This window comes from Notechis scutatus, chromosome 1 (assembly GCF_049901735.1).
Source record: "Notechis scutatus isolate UNSWTSFEM ecotype Mainland chromosome 1, rNotScu1.2, whole genome shotgun sequence".
Classification (NCBI taxonomy): domain Eukaryota; kingdom Metazoa; phylum Chordata; class Lepidosauria; order Squamata; family Elapidae; genus Notechis; species Notechis scutatus.
The window spans coordinates 42,911,308-42,928,007 of NC_142009.1; the positions used below are offsets into that span (position 1 = coordinate 42,911,308).

The following is a 16,700-nucleotide window of genomic DNA, read 5'->3' on the forward strand; positions in this document are numbered from 1 at the left end:
GAAGTAGACAAGAGGGGACTAGTTAAAATCTAACAGGGTCTAACTGGATGGGTCGAGGAAGTAGTCATTGCACTTTTCAGTAAGAGAGATAGACTACCAGCTTGAAGGAGGCAGACTCTGTCCTTGAACTCTGGAGCTTCGAATAATTATTACTCAGTTGCAAATCTTCCTTTCTTAGGCAAAATGCTTTCAGCAGTACTGACCATTTAATTGCAAGCATGCTTGAAATAAGCCAATTAGCTAGAATATTCTTTTCCCTGAATATAGTTCTCTTTTTGCTGGAACAGAGATTTGAAGAGTGCTACCATGAAGGTCTTTCTGAGTCTCTGAACAGCCTTTGATATTGCTGATCACAAGATATTGAAGGAGAATCTGCATGGACTGAGAGTTGGAGGCATAACATTTACAAGACTCTATTCCTATCTCTGGAGCCATCACAATAAAGTAGAATAAAGTACAATAAAGTATGGTAGTAGCTGTTTGGTCCCAAACCTCTTTAATTGGGAGGGCATATTCCTTAATAAAATACAGGACACTTCCTGAATATCTGCTTTTGAAAACCAAGTATCCATAGTCCTCCCATCTTATCTAGGATAAGCTTAAGGTTGTTGGTTTCATCTCCAGGCAATTATTGAGTACATGTTCCTGATTCAGGTGGAAAAGAGTATCATGGGTATACTAATGACACTATACATCAAGTCTCCAGTTGATCATTCTCAATGACTTTAGTGAGTCTTTTTAACATGTCTGGTTGTTTATTTAAGATTGTTGTTATTCTCTTTTAACCCTCCTGGATTTTGTGAGGGGGAGTGGAATTGAAAAACAACAACACATTGACTTGTCTGCAGTTCTCTATAATTGTCCTAATCATTTTGATAGCTGAGGGAATGGACAAAACCTCACTCTTCTCTGTTTATATACAAAAGCTGACCAGAAGCAATTCAACTATGTTTCAATGTACACAATGAGAGAACTTCTAGCACCACACTTGCAGATCGCAAGCCATTTTAAGGGATGCAGGGAAATAACGCGAATCTGCCATGTGATTCCTCTAATATTTATCTCATTTCCCTCACAGCTTCTATTGCTGCTATAGCCATCTCATTCATCTGCATGGTAGGCTCTACTTGATAATAGTATTTTCCTACTTTATAGGACTACAGAGACAGCACCCGTTAAACTTTTTCTAACAGTCCAAAAAGCTCAACTCAGCTGCTAAGTATATGATTTCATGCATCCTTCAGTTCTCTGCCTGAGAGAATGCCTTTCAGAGCCACCTCCTCCAGGGCCTCAGTGCCATCAGGTCAGCATCACCAGCCACATCACTGGGATTAGAGAGCCAAAAGTGACGATAATTCTCTTCCACGAGCAGCAGCTCCCAAGCCACCCCATAACCCCAGTTCCCTGCTGAGATAACAAGCCTCTTTTAAACAGCCAGGCCTTTTCTTTATTGCTTCCCCTATCAGATTACAGGCACGCTGTATATGTGTGTGCTGAGGGGGAAAGGATGCTATTTTTAGAAGTCTGTTTTCTAAAAATAGTTCAGAGATGTTTACAATTGCGTCACAAGACGTAATTTTATCCCCTGTTTGGCCCCATAGCCCCCCTTTTCTCACCCCCCTCCCCCAGAGGGGGTTATTATAAAAGAAGGAAAGACAGAGGATGTCGGGTCAGCAAGTTCAGACCCAGCCAGACAGCAAAGAGGTAAGAGGTCCTTGGACTGAAAACAGGGTGGTGGTGGCGATGGTAACGCCTCAACCCGCAAAATAAGTGTTTATCTATTATGGGTGGGTAATTTACATCATTATTATTAGCCAAGAACTGTAAGAAATTCAACCTCTTTAGGTGTTGGTTTTCTTGGCTCTCTTAATAATAGGATTTAGCCAGGGGATGGCAATCATTCTAGCTTCTGCCCTACTCAGAGATGGAGTCTGTAGCTCCAAGCAATTCTGTCTGAGTTGGTCCACCCAGTGGCCAGCAGAAACATTGAAATGGTAGGATTCATTACCTATCATTCAGCACCTTGGAAGGGAGGTCATAATTTGAATCCAATGACCGTCAAGTCTAGAAATTCTAACCCATAGAAGGAATAGACATTGCCTTCCTATTTATGCATCAGGAAGGGGATTCGGCTGAATCAGCCAAACTATCACTTAGGTGGGGTAGATTGCTGCTGCGGCTGCTACTGCTGTGGGAAATATTTTGGGCCACAGTTAATTTTTGAAATGGAAAATTTTGTGGCTTAATTATGTCAGGAAGTAAAATCTTTTGTTCTTTTCCCTAATCACATATAGGTTCCCCATGATCACTTAAATGTAAAGACGTGCTTTGTTGCCTTTTCAAATATTGTAGAGATGGCTTTTGAATTAAAAGCAACTGTACTGCTGAGCCCCAGCATAGATTAATGCTGTTCTTGAATGGTGGATTGTCTCAGAAGTACGTGCTCCCTTTACCTAGGATTTCTACATATATTCCTTGTGAGAAAAACTCTTTTCCACACTTCTCAGGAGTTCAGTGTCCTTTCCCAAACTCCCAAAGTAGCCCCTCCTTTTGAATTTTGATATACCGGCAATTCTGAAGTTTGAATCTGACTGAAGCTTCCTCCCACTCCCATAACCTAAAACATCTAAGCAGAGAGTATCTTATAAATATGACAATTTCTTATTCTCTTAAGAGATTGATGCTCACTAACTGCTGCTGAAAGTGTAGTGTTGGTATCAACACAATATAATAATAACTTGAATTTAATTAAAAGAACAAACAGTAACCATGCTGAAAAAACTATCGATCAATAGAGAAGAATTATACAGAAACTGTTTATATTAAATCCTGAAAAAGTAAGGCCAAATGCCAAAATTCCCCTTGGGAAGTTGTGTTTAATGTTTGTATAGCTGATTGTAGAGGGTGTACAAAAGTTACCGTTTAGCATGCTCCTTTTTGGGTATCAATCTTTTTTTCATAACTGTCCATTCCTTTATCTTAATGGCTTTTCTCTTCATCCTCCCCCTAACATCAGCATGTCCCAAACCAATTATATCTCTCTGTAAGGCAGGAATAGAGTTATTTTATGTATAAACCCAGAGATTGAGTTTTCAATTAGCTAAGGACAGGCAAGGAGAAGTATTAACCAGACAGATAGACAGACACACATACACACAAACAGAACAATGTGTTCATTACAAATACTGCTCACTTGCTGCTGGTATTTATCCCTTGAGGGAGAGGGTTTTATTGATAACAATGAACATCGCACTTCAGTAGTTTTAATAATAGCCATAATATTTATTTGTAGTGATGCACTTTTCAACAAGGTACATAACAGCAAGCCAATTCAAAGACAATTAAAACTTGAAAATATCAACTGTTACCAGTAAATACAAATAATTGTACAGTACAATTACAAAAGAATAACAGCATTACAATCACCAAAACAACAAAACCAGTTAAACACGAAACCTCATATCCTATCAAAACTGCCAACAAAAGAACAGAAATAAAGAATCTAAGTGGAGTAATTTTATAAGAGGCTTTATTAACGTACTGTGTTGGGATTGTAATGTCTGGATTCACCTCCAGTATCCCAAGCTACAAATTTCCTAGTAGTAATCTCAGTACACCTACAAGTCAACAGGGTGGAGAAGGCTCACACAATCTCTATGAACTTAAATGTAGCAGGATTTATAACCGATAATTTAGTCTTGCCATAGAGGAAATTAAATGAAGATGAAACAGTATATTCCATTTGAATCAGTTGTAAATGTGCTAAATCTTTCTCCTGACATGGCTCTGAATCAGATGATTATATTTAACTAATAATTTGGAGAACATCTGTCCATCACAATGGGTGATTTACAGTCTATATTCTTCTTGACTACAAAATTGTTCCCACTCAAACTGATTTAAATTCTGCTTCGTATCCCTTTCAATGTTCATCACGCTAGCAGAAAGATTCTCTGTGTTAAGGGGGAGCTAGGAGAAGCACACTAACCATGACCTCTCCCCTCTGTTGCTTTGAGTGTAGAGTGTCATCCCAGATATAACTAGACAATCTGCAATCAGTAGGGCTTCTCTGTGTGAATCAAAATCCTACAAAATCAGGGTCTTTATGACACTGGAAGTCCTTTTACTCTTCTATATGTGTTGAGCAAAGCAGGGATTGGGGGTGAATAGTTACCATCAGTTTTGCTTGTCTAGTGTTGTTGATTTTCCAAGAATAACAGAATAAAAGAGTTGGAAGGGACCTTGGAGGCTTTCTAGTCAAACTTCCTGCTTAAACAGGAAATCCTATTATCATTTCAGAAAAGTGATTGTCCATTTGTCTTCTTAAAAACGTCCAGTGTTGGAACACCAACAATTTTGGAGTCAAGTCATTCCATCAATTAATTGTTCTAACTGTTAGGAAAATTATCCTTAGTTCTAGGTCAGTTCTCTCTTTGATTGGTTTCCATCCATTGCTTCTTATCCTATCTTCAGGTGCTTTGGAGAATAGTTCTTTTGGCAGCCCCTTAGTTATTAGAACACTGCTATCATGTCATCCCTAGTCTTCTTTTCATTAAACTAGACATACCCAATTCCTGCAATCATTTTTCATATGTTTTAGCCTCCAGTTCCCTGTTCAACTCTGTTATTCTTTTCTGCACTCTTTCGGGAGGCAACTTTTTATCATCTTTCCAGAACAGATTGATGGATAATCTTTGTTAACCTGGCACTACCCAGATGTGTTGGACTACAGTTGCAATCCTCACTGATTAGTGGTCATGCCAATGGATGGGTGAGAGGAGGACTACAAATTAGGGGAGGCTCAGTATTTGAGTAAATACATGATTTGAAATGCTATTCCAGCCTTGAGGATTGTGGCTTCCTCTTGGGCAGTCTGGTTATTCTCATTTGCTTCAACAATTTCTATCCTTTTGCAGAACTATGACCATATTGTGTGAAAACTGCAACAAGCCAGTCAGAAGACGAGAATGCCAGGTCTCTGCTCCTATATCTGGTCCTAAGCAGAAGCTCTGTACTCCAAGGCCTTTCAGGTCAGTGAGATGATCTTGCAATCTTTTCTTCCCACTGAGGTTTAGAAGAGGGGGAAGATGTTTGTTACAGGGTCCCTAACAGTGTTCAATTATTACGTTTTGGACACAATGGAATAGTATGAACATACTAAATCTTGGTGCCATTGTAATGTACCATTTCCAAGGGCCATGGTTTGCAATGGTTCTATACTATTAATTGGTCCAAAACAGAGTTCCTGTGTTGCTAGTAAGTGGATAGAACATCCATTGTTTCCAGGACCAATTTACTCAGAGAACTATCTTTTTCATCTATCTCTTAAAACCATCTTCAGAGGCTCTATCTTCAACGTTTCTATTACTTCTCTTAATTAGAAGAGGGTAACTTTTTCAATCATGGCAACAGCCTTCATAAAATATTCCCCAACACCATCCTTTTGCCAAGATCATCAGCCAATTGAGGTCTATCACATTTAGACAGCACAAAGTTGGAGTAGATGTACATACCATATTTTAAGCAGTTGTTTCAATACCCTACCTCTCATTTCACTTTTTAACACAGTTTTTAGAGTGTTTGTATTTTCAAATATAAATGAATATATTTTCATTTACCTAGATCTTTTATTCTTAATAGTTCCATTAAGTGCAGCATCTTTATTTTTTTAAAAGTGTTTGCTTAATTTTAGAGTGCTGTAAATTTTAGAGTGCTATAAATTTTAGAGTGTTGTATTATTTATTTATTTTGCCATATTTGCCATATCTTTGACATGTAAGTTATCATTCCCTTTAAATTTATTTTTATCATTATTTTTGGTGAATTGCCCAAAATAATATTAGCAGGGGACATTTAAATACCATAAAAACTGATTATATGATATCAAGTTAGTGACACCTCTTAGTGACCACATAGATAGACACTTCTAATGATCAGTCATAAATTATATGTTTAAATTTTTATTTATATCAGTTTGTTAAATGCAATTATCTGAACCAAAAACTGGTGGGCAACTGTGGGTCAACCACCCACACCCATTTTATTATTAAAATAAAATATATTCAGAATGCTTCTTATTCAGGATATCAGAATATGAGGGTAGTAATTTTCTCTTGCTTTGCTTCCTTGCAAATGGGAATCAAAGGCATGGCATCATTGCTTTTGGAGAACCAAGAACTTTGGATATTGCAGAATTAACACAAGCAAAGGATTACTCTCTGGAAATTAACATGCAGATTGCATGGTCTTGCTTCAATACTTTTTCATTAAGCCTAGTCTGATTCCTAGAGGGTCAACAACCACTTCAAACCACTAAAATTATTTAGGGCTTTAAAGAACAACCTTCTATAAAATGAGCATTAGCAGTCAGTGCAACTGAAGGAGAAATAAGACCAGAATTACTGCATCTTGAAGGGTACCATTCTATACCTACTGTAATTTTGGGGATCTTTTTAAAGGGTGCTTTCTAACTGAGAACATTGTAATAATCTAATCTGGACTACAGAAAATAGATATACATTCCAGATAGGAAACACTTTCACAAAGCATTAATTCTGATCATTGTGAGGAAAACAGAATTCTGGTGCTAAGAGGAAGGTAAAGTAGACTTCATCAACCCTGTATGTATCGCATAAAGTTGATGTATTTTTTGCCTATTTGATCTAATATTTTGTTACAGGAAGATGTATGGAAATATAACAGCTTAACCAATCAGCTAAGAGGCTAAGGTGCAGCCTTGACATTAAGTCTCTAAATGAAGTAGTACCTTCTTCAAAGTAAACCTTTATGGGATCATGATAGAAGATTCTCTTTTTTCTTAAACCAGACACTGTTGTTGCTAGGATTTTTTCAGTGGCCAGATTTTTATGCCCACTAAATAAACACTGCTCATAACAGCTTTATAGGATTAGCACAGCTGTTCCAGAGCCCCTGCAAATCAATTGCTTCCTCTCTGAGAGACAAAGGCATGCCAAGTACTGAATGCCAGATGAAAAGCAGAGAGACTCAGTTATAATGGCTTCAACTTTTTAGGGCAGTGTTACTCAATCTGGTGACTTTGAGATGTGTAGACTTCAACTCCCAGAATTTCCCACCCCATGAAACTGGCAGAATGCAGTTGCTTTATAAGCTGTGGGTTGCCATGGAGAAAGGTTATGGGCTAAAATAGACAGTGCAGAAGCAAAAACATGGGACTGGTCAGACCTCTAGTGACTACTAAAGGGAATATCCTCAGGGTAGAAAGTTGACTGGCTAATCGGAATTGAGTTTTGGTTTCTGTATTAACATCATCAACAATTACTTTTAAAACATCTCAAATATGTGAAGCTCTAGATATCTGTGACAGAGTAGAGGCACTTGCCTTTAGACTTATGATTATAATAATTTGCAGTGTGATCCAGGACCCAGCAAAGACTTGGATTAATTTAGTGGTGGCACAATGAGGATTAAATAAAGCTGGACTTGGGCTCCCCACATTTAACAACAACACACAAAAAAAGACCTGGCTAAAACCTGGCTGTAAAGCTGAGCTTATTAAATCTTACTAGTTCTTTTGATACTTTAAGTTATTTACCTCCAGTTCCTCACACAAATTAATGGCTGTGTGATGGTTGTCATGGAAACAGACAAAAGCGACAATACAATGGTATGTTGCATACTGAATTTTCCCACTGAGTGGCCCGTTTTGGATAACACCAAATCCTCTCAAATCAATCTGCTCCTTTTCTTGTTTCCCAAATTCTTTGCTGCTGTGGTTTCTTTATTGATCATCATTTTCTAAGGTTTTTTTTTTAAGTGTTCCCTTACAAAGAGAATTTGTAGAGAAAGTAATGAATATTTGGCTTTCTGAAATCCAGTGCTAGCTTACAACCTGGAGGAATGTTTCCTCAACTGAATTGTGGATGACTAGACAATGAGAGGCAGACAGGCCTTCTGTGCTTTTAGTCTTCATGTACATAAAAGGTAGGTAGCAGATGGTGCCCTTTTCCTGAGGCCTGTGTGAAAGCTGCAAATTGTTCAGCTCATTCACAAAAAGCTTGAGAATCCTTTTGTCCCCCTTTGTGCCTAGTTCCTCTTTTGTCAGACTCCTTTCACATCAACTGCCATGCTGCTGTTTCCAACTTGTCCAGTTTTCCAGCTTTCAGATGAAGTGGAACAAATGACTGGATCTCATTGCCAAGACAATCCTGTAGTGCTCACTGCCTTGATCCCTAATTTGCTAAAACCTCAATAATACCAGGCAAATTACCTGGCTTCATGCATCACACTAAGCCAAATATCTTTTTATTGTAGGTCACTGTATGACAAGAATGCCTTGGCAACATTTTGGGATTTGTTTGTTTGTTTTTTGCTGTGTTCTCTTCAAGCTGCACTTTAGCCACCCCTCCCCACAAAATTAAATCAGCTCCCAAGGTGCTGGTTTACTGCAAGCTATTAAAAATAGAGCTACTTGGAAGAGCCTTTGAGACATGAATGTCATCAGTATATAGATCTACGTGAGTAAGGTTGATTTGCTTGCCTTTTTGTTTTTATTTTACTTTGTTTTGCTGCATATTGATGGATATATTGTGAACCTCTGAGGACATTTCTGTTTGCAGCAGGTATAAATCCAATAATAATAAATGCTGCCCTCGCATGAGGCCCAGCCTGAGTGAGACAGCCCTGTGTCATTCTTTGTTATGCTGCTGTTAAAGTAGCATTTTCTCCTTTATTCTTCCATTCCTTGATGACAGTCTCAAGATGTAGGTCTGTTAGCATTTGCCAGTCATTACCTGGAATTGAAGTCAGATGCCTACAACAAGAAACCAAGCTAGATAACAGAGTAGAATAGATCCCTCCAGTAGATGGAATGGTCAGTGATTGTAAGCTAACTAGGCGGGATAGGGATCAACAATGGGACAGAAAAATCCATGCTGGTATAGTTTTCTGCGGGATGGGGGGAAAGCAATTCAATTCAAGGATGGGAGGAAAGCAATTCAAACCTCTTATTCTCTTTCTTCTGTTGAACTCATCTTCATCTGCTCTTCCCTACACTAGGTTGGAACCCAGAATGACCAAATGGCTTATTGGCTGTGTCCACATGATGTGTTGAACCATAAATCAGGCAATGACTTCAATGCACAAAACCCTGAAAATTGGGCAAATTGAGTAAATTGTGTTGACTGCAGGATGAGCATATCACACAAGACCAGTCAATAAGAATCATAATGGGAGAACTTTGCCATCACGTCCACGGCAGCAACTGTTTGGGGAAAAGGAGATTTGAGTCATACTAAGTAAGGTGCTTTATTTGGCCTTAGCTTATTATGTTAATAAATCCAGCTAGTTTTATATTAAGTGAGCTGGCACACTCTGTCTCCTAACCAACCTGAAACCTTATTCCAGAAAAATGTGCATTATTTGAAGGTGCTGCATTTGTGCTCTGGAGCCTCTTATCAACAGCCCTAATAAATCTTACTACTGAAACCCTCTGACAGCCTTTGTCATGAATTTATTGAATCCCTTTTTACATCCATAGTGATCACAACTACACACTGTGGAAGCAATTCCCATACTGCTTTTTGTCTACTCAGAGTTTCCCTCTCTGTGATTCGTTCAAAGACTTCACGGCAACTAGTGAGAGTCTTCAAACTCTCCCCCATCACACCATTCCCCACTCCATTGAATTACCAATGAGTGCTAAATTCCACTGACATACTATGAGCTTGCTAGAAATGTTTAATTAAGGCACAGGGCATTTCACATGCAAAAGTCAATCTCAAAGAATAGATGTTTATGACAGTACAGAAATTATATACTGAAAAAGCTTTGAAAGCTCTTTGCTGAACCTGAAATTTGATATATGTTTACTTTAGAGTAGGTCCTATTTAATGTAATGCATTATTTCTGAGTAAAAGATGCTTTAGATTCTGCTGTTAGGACAGTGATAAGGAAGACTTTCATACTTTGAAGTGACCAGAATGTTTATTTTAAGGAAAGCCTTTTCAACACTTACAGGATAGGAGTTATAATTAACATTATGGTTTCATTTGTGAAAGCTGGATGACTTGCTTAAGGCCATGGAGCAAACTGATCACAGCTAAGTAGTATTTGGGGTTCTCAGACTACGAAACATTTCAAATGTTAGTGAGTCCCTTGAGGATGCTATTGAAAAGTTCTTTCTTGTACATGGCAATTACAGTGGATACAATCATTAAAACCTGTTTCCCACCCAGTAGGTCTGTTAATGGGCAAAGCTTTCATAATACCTGGTGACAGAAACACATGGTAAGGGCATGGCCTATCTCTAAAACAGCTTTGTCCCAAAGGTTTTAGGATGATGGTTGTCATCGTTTCATTGGCCATCCAGACTGAAGCTAATGAGCCTTGCTTATACAGAGAGAGCCGCTGGGCACCTTCCAACATTTTTATCCCAGGTCCCTATTCTAAATTTCGTATTCCCCAAATCCCCTCCTCAGCTAGGCTGTTTATTTGGCAGATATGTGAGAAAATTCTTAGCATGCTGATTCTGCTCTGATTTACAGTTTGACTCTGATTTACAGTTTAAATTAACTAAGGTAAGATGATTTTAAGTATTACTTCAGGGCTACCTTTAATATTAGGTATAATGATGAAGGCAACTCAAGCAGCTGATGATAGAAGCCAAGGAGTAGTTATATGCCTGTTGTTTCCTGAAGCAATGGGTTTGTTCATTCATATTGAAAAGCTAGGAAACTGAACACGTGGGAAGGTTGCAAATGGGCAAGGGAGAGCAAATAAAAGCCTTACTAGATCCAAATAAAGAAAGCTTTTCCCAAGTCATGAAGATTTGAGTGTATTCATCTTAGCATAGAATAACAGAGTTGGAAGGGACCTTGGAGGTCTTCTACTCCAATCCCCTGCTTAGGCAGGAAACCCTACACCACTTCAGACAAATGGTTGTCCAATCTCTTCTTAAAAACTTCCAGTGTTGGAACATCCACAACTTCTGGAGGCAAGTTGTTCCACTGATTAATTGTTCTGTCAGGAAATTTCTCCTTAGTTCTAAGTTGCTTCTCTCCTTAGTTAGTTTCCACCCATTGCTTTTTGTCCTGTCCTCAGGTGCTTTGGAGAATAGCTTGACTCCCTCTTCTTCTTTGTGGCAGTCCCTGAGATATTGGAACACTGCTATCATGTCACCCCTAGTCCTTCTTTTAATCAAACTAGACATAGCCAGTTCCTGCAATCTATGTACACAGTTTCTCCACTTTTCCCATTATCTTTCCTGTCTCTCTGTAATGACTCATCCTACCACCCCCCAAAAAAAGAAACAAAGTGTCACTGAAAGATGACAAAATAGTTTTGAGATGGAAAACATGCTTTTGGAATTTCCCCCCTTCATCCCTACATAATAATGTAGTTATGTGAGACCTATGTTACCAGACAAAGTACCAGTCATAAGATCATCATGTCATCCCAAAAGGGAAATCCATAGGGAAGAATGGAATAATGTTCAAATAAATGTGCTTAGAGGTATGTGCACGTTCATAATGTGAAAACTGCAGAGGTTGACCATGCTAAATCAGATCTAATATTTCTGAATCTCAGTAATTGTGCAAGTTATGTGAACTTCAACTCCCAGAATTCCTCAGTCAGCATTTGGAATTCTGGGAATTGAAGTCCACACATCTTAAAGCTTCTGAAATTAAGAAATGTTTCTCTAATCTACTATGAGACTCAGGAAACATATTTTAAAGGTTTGGAAATAGGAGAGGAACAAATGTGTATGGCTCATATTTTGCACTCTTGCAGATCAACAAAAGGTGCCTCTAAGGCTCGTCGGGATCAGATCAATGTGGAGCTGCAGACTCTTCGGTCTCTTTTGCCCATCTCAGAACAAGAGAAGGAACAACTTTCATATCTCCACACCATGGCTCTGGTCTGCTTCCATATACGAGAGACTCAACTTTTTAATTCTGGTAAAAGAAAAATCCCAACTCTTTCTGTAACTTGTTTAGTAAATGCCAGCTCACTAGCCATAATCAGACATATTTCTCTAAACATCATTTGACTTTCCTATAAAAAATTTGATTAACTGCAGGAAGAAACTAATGCCCAATGGAATACACACCATATCATATTGTATAGTTTTTCACATATGTAGAGACATATATTGAGACGTGACTAGGAATCACAGAAGCAGTTTGCCAGTCTGTATTTAGAAACATAGCTAAGATTATGAAGGGTTCATGTCAGAGGTGGTATTCAGCAGGTTCTGACCAGTTCTGGAGAACTGGTAGCGGAAATTTTGAATAGTTCAGAGAACTGGCAAATACCACCTCTGACTGGAGATTTTACAGTATCCTTCCCCTGCCACGCCCACCAATCCACACCCACAGAACCAGTAGTAAAAAAGTTTGAATTCCACCACTGGTTCATGTGTTGATTTTGTTTGTGGGAATGGAAGGGAGTACTGACTATGATGAATGTGAATGTACTTTGGGAATTACAGGTAAGTAAAGAAGTCATCACTGCTTCTCAAAATAGAAAGTAGTGAGTCATCACTTCTTTCAAACTATTATTACCATGTAAAATCCTCCCATTTCTGTTTAAGAGTCTCAATCTATCTCATTTCCCACAGAATTTAGATCTGTATTTGAAAATGTTCACCTGCAGACAAGAAAACCAGAAAAGTGCGGAGACATTTGTAGTCAAATCTTCTGCTGGCCAATCCAGATCTGTTTTGTATGTATCTTATAAGTTCCCTAAACTGTAGGTGGTTTTCTGTTGGCTTCACACAATGTAATCTGCACTAGCAATAGCACTCAGACTTATATACCACTTCATAATGTTTTACAGCCCTCTCTAAGGGGTTTACAGAATCAGCAATATTGCCCCCAACCATAGGAGTCCTTATTTTACTGATCTCCAAAGGATGGGAGGATGGGTCAAACTTGACCCGGTCAGGGTTGAACTACTGGCAGTCAGCAGTGTTAGCCGCAATTACACTGCATTCTAACCATTGTGCCACCGCAGCTCATTATCTCAGATTGCACAGTTCTTGCATATGGAATGTGCCTAAGACACCCACTCCTTTTCATTTCTGTTTCCTAGACAGGTTTCCTTCCATTTTGGGTGTGTGTGTGAAGTTTTTTTGGGGGAGGGGGCATATCTAAGTATAGGCATGCACTTTATCCCAATTGAAACTTAATCTAAGCAAAATCAGCTAGTTTCTTTATTCTACCATCTTTTGTACTTCTCTTGGAGCAACAATTTAATAAGTATTTTCTTCAAACTTCACCCCATGTTTTTGGTAGTTCTGCCCCCAAATGCCTGTAAGTCTGCATGTTAATTTAGAATGCTAATCTTTTCTGCCTGCCACATGTTGCCCCAAGTATAGTATACTAACAGCTGTGACTAATCTATAGCACAGTCACTTGACTCCTATTTTATTAAGTTTTCTGGAAGTGTAACCTGATCCAAAGAGATCCCAGAGTACCAAGCCTGCATTAGATGTCCTGGGATCTAATCATTCATATGGGATCAAAAGGGACCAATATCTATCTAAGCTAATATTTTTAATCTTATAATTCCTTGTGATTCCTTGTCATTTTATCACAACTGATAAGTAAAGCAGTTGTATATCAGCTGCATCTATTGTAAACTGAGAGGATTTGTATTTGTACTGCACTGGGAATCAAAACCCCTTCCCCTTATGCTTTGCCATGGCTATAAAAGGATACAGTTAACCTGACATTATGCAAACCTTAACAGTGGCATTTGCAGTGGGGTTTTTCCATTTGACAAAATAATAATGTCTATTGTGTTGTGATCTAAACCCTCCTTTGCCTGTACAATATCTTGCCTGTTTTCACTCTATATTTCCTCTGTCTCCATATGGACATTTCTATTCTCTAAATCTGTTTGGTGAAGGAGCCTCCAAACTGCACTTATCTATAGGTTCTTCCTTACAACATGTGAGGTAAACTGTCTTAAACAATATATTTCATTCCAGACCTTAACCTTAGGACTAGATGTATATGACTCCAGGGAGAAACAACTAGTAGGCTCTGGATTGCAAGAATGCCTAGTGAATCTTCTGCAATTCCCTGAGAATTCCACACCCATTCCATACTTCAAACGCTTCATTGACTAGGAAATTAAAAGGAAGAGATTTTTTAACATGTTTTTTTCCCTTCACTTTTACATCATAGCTCCATCTATTTCTACAGTTGAGTGCTGATTTCTGGCTGCAAAACCAAATGACTTGCAACAATTGGCTAGTAACAATGTTCCCGCTATAAATCCTTTGGAGGGTTTAAAACTCTTCATACATATTTTTGAGAGCAGTATTTGTTATTCCACAGAGAACTCCTTGTGGTGTTCTTATTATTTTTTTATGGTTTTAAGTCAGTCATTCAAATATCACGTGTACATCCTACTTACTATAAGTTTGCACTTGCAATTTAAATATATGTGTATGTATGATCAGAAAATGAAAATAGAGAAAAGATTGATTCCATGTGTTACTAATGTTTGGTGCTGATTTAAAAAAAACATCTTCAATGAATTTCAAACATGGATCTGCATTGTGTATAATTTGCATCCTTATTTGTGCTTAAGGGAAGCATAGAATAGGCCATAAAAAGCAGCCATGCTGTATGCAACAGCTGGCATTATCAACTCCTACATATTTTCCATCATGTCTTGCTTTCCCAAAGGTGTCTTTTACCTGAAGAGCCTTTTCTGTATCCCTTATATTTTTCTTTTTTTTTCTTTTGAGGATCAGAGCATAAAACAATGTGCCTTTAGTTGTATTTTACATTTTTCTGATATCTATATTTTTGCAGTACCCTTAGATAAAAAGAGAAAGTGAAAGATATAATGACCTACATATTCTGTCATAATTATGTTCAAAGATGAGCAGGCTCTGTTTTGCACAGTGCATTTCCTGAAACAATATCTTTCCTATCTATAATATGAGGGAAGAGGTCATCTGGCAGAAAACAAACCAGACTTGCATCAGTTTCATTACAACTGATCCTGTGGGAGAAAAATTCACTGTAATAGTTCAATTAGTAAAACTGACTAGACAGCTGATGACCTATTGATTCATCCTTTCAGGGAAATTTCCTTCCTAAACAGAGAAACAGAATGACCATTTTTGGCTGGGCCAAAAAAAAAAAAAAAGTAGGAGCAGGACTTCCAACTTTTTGCTGTATTCCCCATTGATTTTGCTTTTGGGAACCTGGCAAAGAGCATCAGAAATCATGATCATACGATAAATGTGGTGACAATGCAGTGGCTACTTATTTGTGAACGCAACTGGTGTGAAAATCCTTGAAATTTCGATTACACAGAGTAATGAATCCTGAATTTAGTACACATTGTTTATGTTAGAGGATTTCAGAAACCTTGATTCAAAATTTTTTTGCTGGATCCAATTTGAATCACTCCCCGGGACCAAAAGTTTATTTTTCCAAGCTTTCAGGCTCCTGCTGGAACCCATCATCAGGGAACTTCTCTCTCTCAAGGATATGTAAACTGGTCTGTTCTACGCTTGTATTTATATGGTTCCTGGTTGTGTATAGCGTGTAGTTGTTAATTGGCATGTTGATGGCTGACTATTAAGTTTTTTTATTGTTGTTTCCTTGTTCCGCCACACCCTCAGCTTCTAAGTACCTGATAAACTGGTAATAAATCAGCACTTCTATTGACTGACAAGGGACCCAGTTCCCAGGCTTCAATCATTTTTCTGGCTATTTTTTCCCCTGCTCCACCAACAATCATAGTAGCTGTGAAACTGAATGCATTTCCTTGTACATACGAGAGCAGGAAATCATTGCTTTGTTCTATGTAGAGTTTTACCCAATGATGTGTAGAACCCATGTACTATTCTCTTGTTTTCCCAGGCTCACATGAAATGGCATCTGAAGAACCACTTTTTGCTGCAGCTGCTATTGTAGATCCAGAACTGGTGCATTCACTTTCGGGGTTCATTCTAGCTCTCACTGCAAAGGGCAAATTGGCCTATGTCTCTGAGAATGTACCACATTTCCTTGGGTTTTCTGTGGTAAGCATCAATATTACAGAAGGTGAGGCACCCCAAAATGCCTTGTACTCAGCATGGACATTAGAGATTAGATTTGGCAGGAATATAATGGCGTTTCAATTCTGCTGCTAGCCCATTTCGTGTAATAGCAGTTTAAGATTGAAGGTAAGAACCTTTCTAGCGTAGCTGCTCAATATTCTTTTAAACACAAATGGTTCAGTTTTTGGCATGCAAACTACGTTTGCTATTCTTAGCAACTATTAAATGTTAGAGCTTCATTTGCTTAAAACCCTGAAGCTTTTGTTAGAACCCTGCAGGATCCAAATATCCTTTTAAAAATGCCTAACTCCCAGGACCATATTTTCATACTGAAATAGCATTTATTCCTAAGACATTCGTAGAGCAAAAGGTCATTGCAAATAAGATGTTTTATCATATATATATATATATATTTCTAGGTAGAACTCTTAGCACAAGGCAACTCCATCTTTGACCTCCTGAACAGCACAGCAAGCCGGATCATGCAAGAAAAACTCCTCTTTGCCCATCAGCATCCAGGCACTGGTGAGGACAAGAAGGGATTGGCAAAAAGGTTTTTCCAGCTAGGGGGCAACTGAATCTTTTTCTGACAGCAATTTTTTCTAATTACCGAGTTCAAATACTCTCCATCTATTCTAGAGTTGGCAAAAAA

General features: G+C 38.3%; 1 protein-coding gene across 2 annotated transcripts in view; it reads left to right on the forward strand.

The window, feature by feature from the left end:
• Positions 1–1,548: 1,548 nt before the first annotated feature.
• Positions 1,549–16,700, forward strand: part of LOC113422831 (neuronal PAS domain-containing protein 4-like) — a 32,918-nt gene continuing 17,766 nt past the window's right edge. The window contains exons 1-5 of one of the 2 annotated variants that reach the window (XM_087962396.1): positions 1,549–1,704; positions 4,917–5,030; positions 11,770–11,936; positions 15,870–16,030; positions 16,468–16,573. In XM_087962396.1, coding sequence (XP_087818522.1) covers positions 4,921–5,030; positions 11,770–11,936; positions 15,870–16,030; positions 16,468–16,573 — 544 coding nt within the window. In that variant the 5' untranslated portion in view covers positions 1,549–1,704; positions 4,917–4,920. The remainder of the gene's footprint in view (positions 1,705–4,916; positions 5,031–11,769; positions 11,937–15,869; positions 16,031–16,467; positions 16,574–16,700) is intronic. The other variant, XR_015749080.1, reaches the window with a different exon arrangement.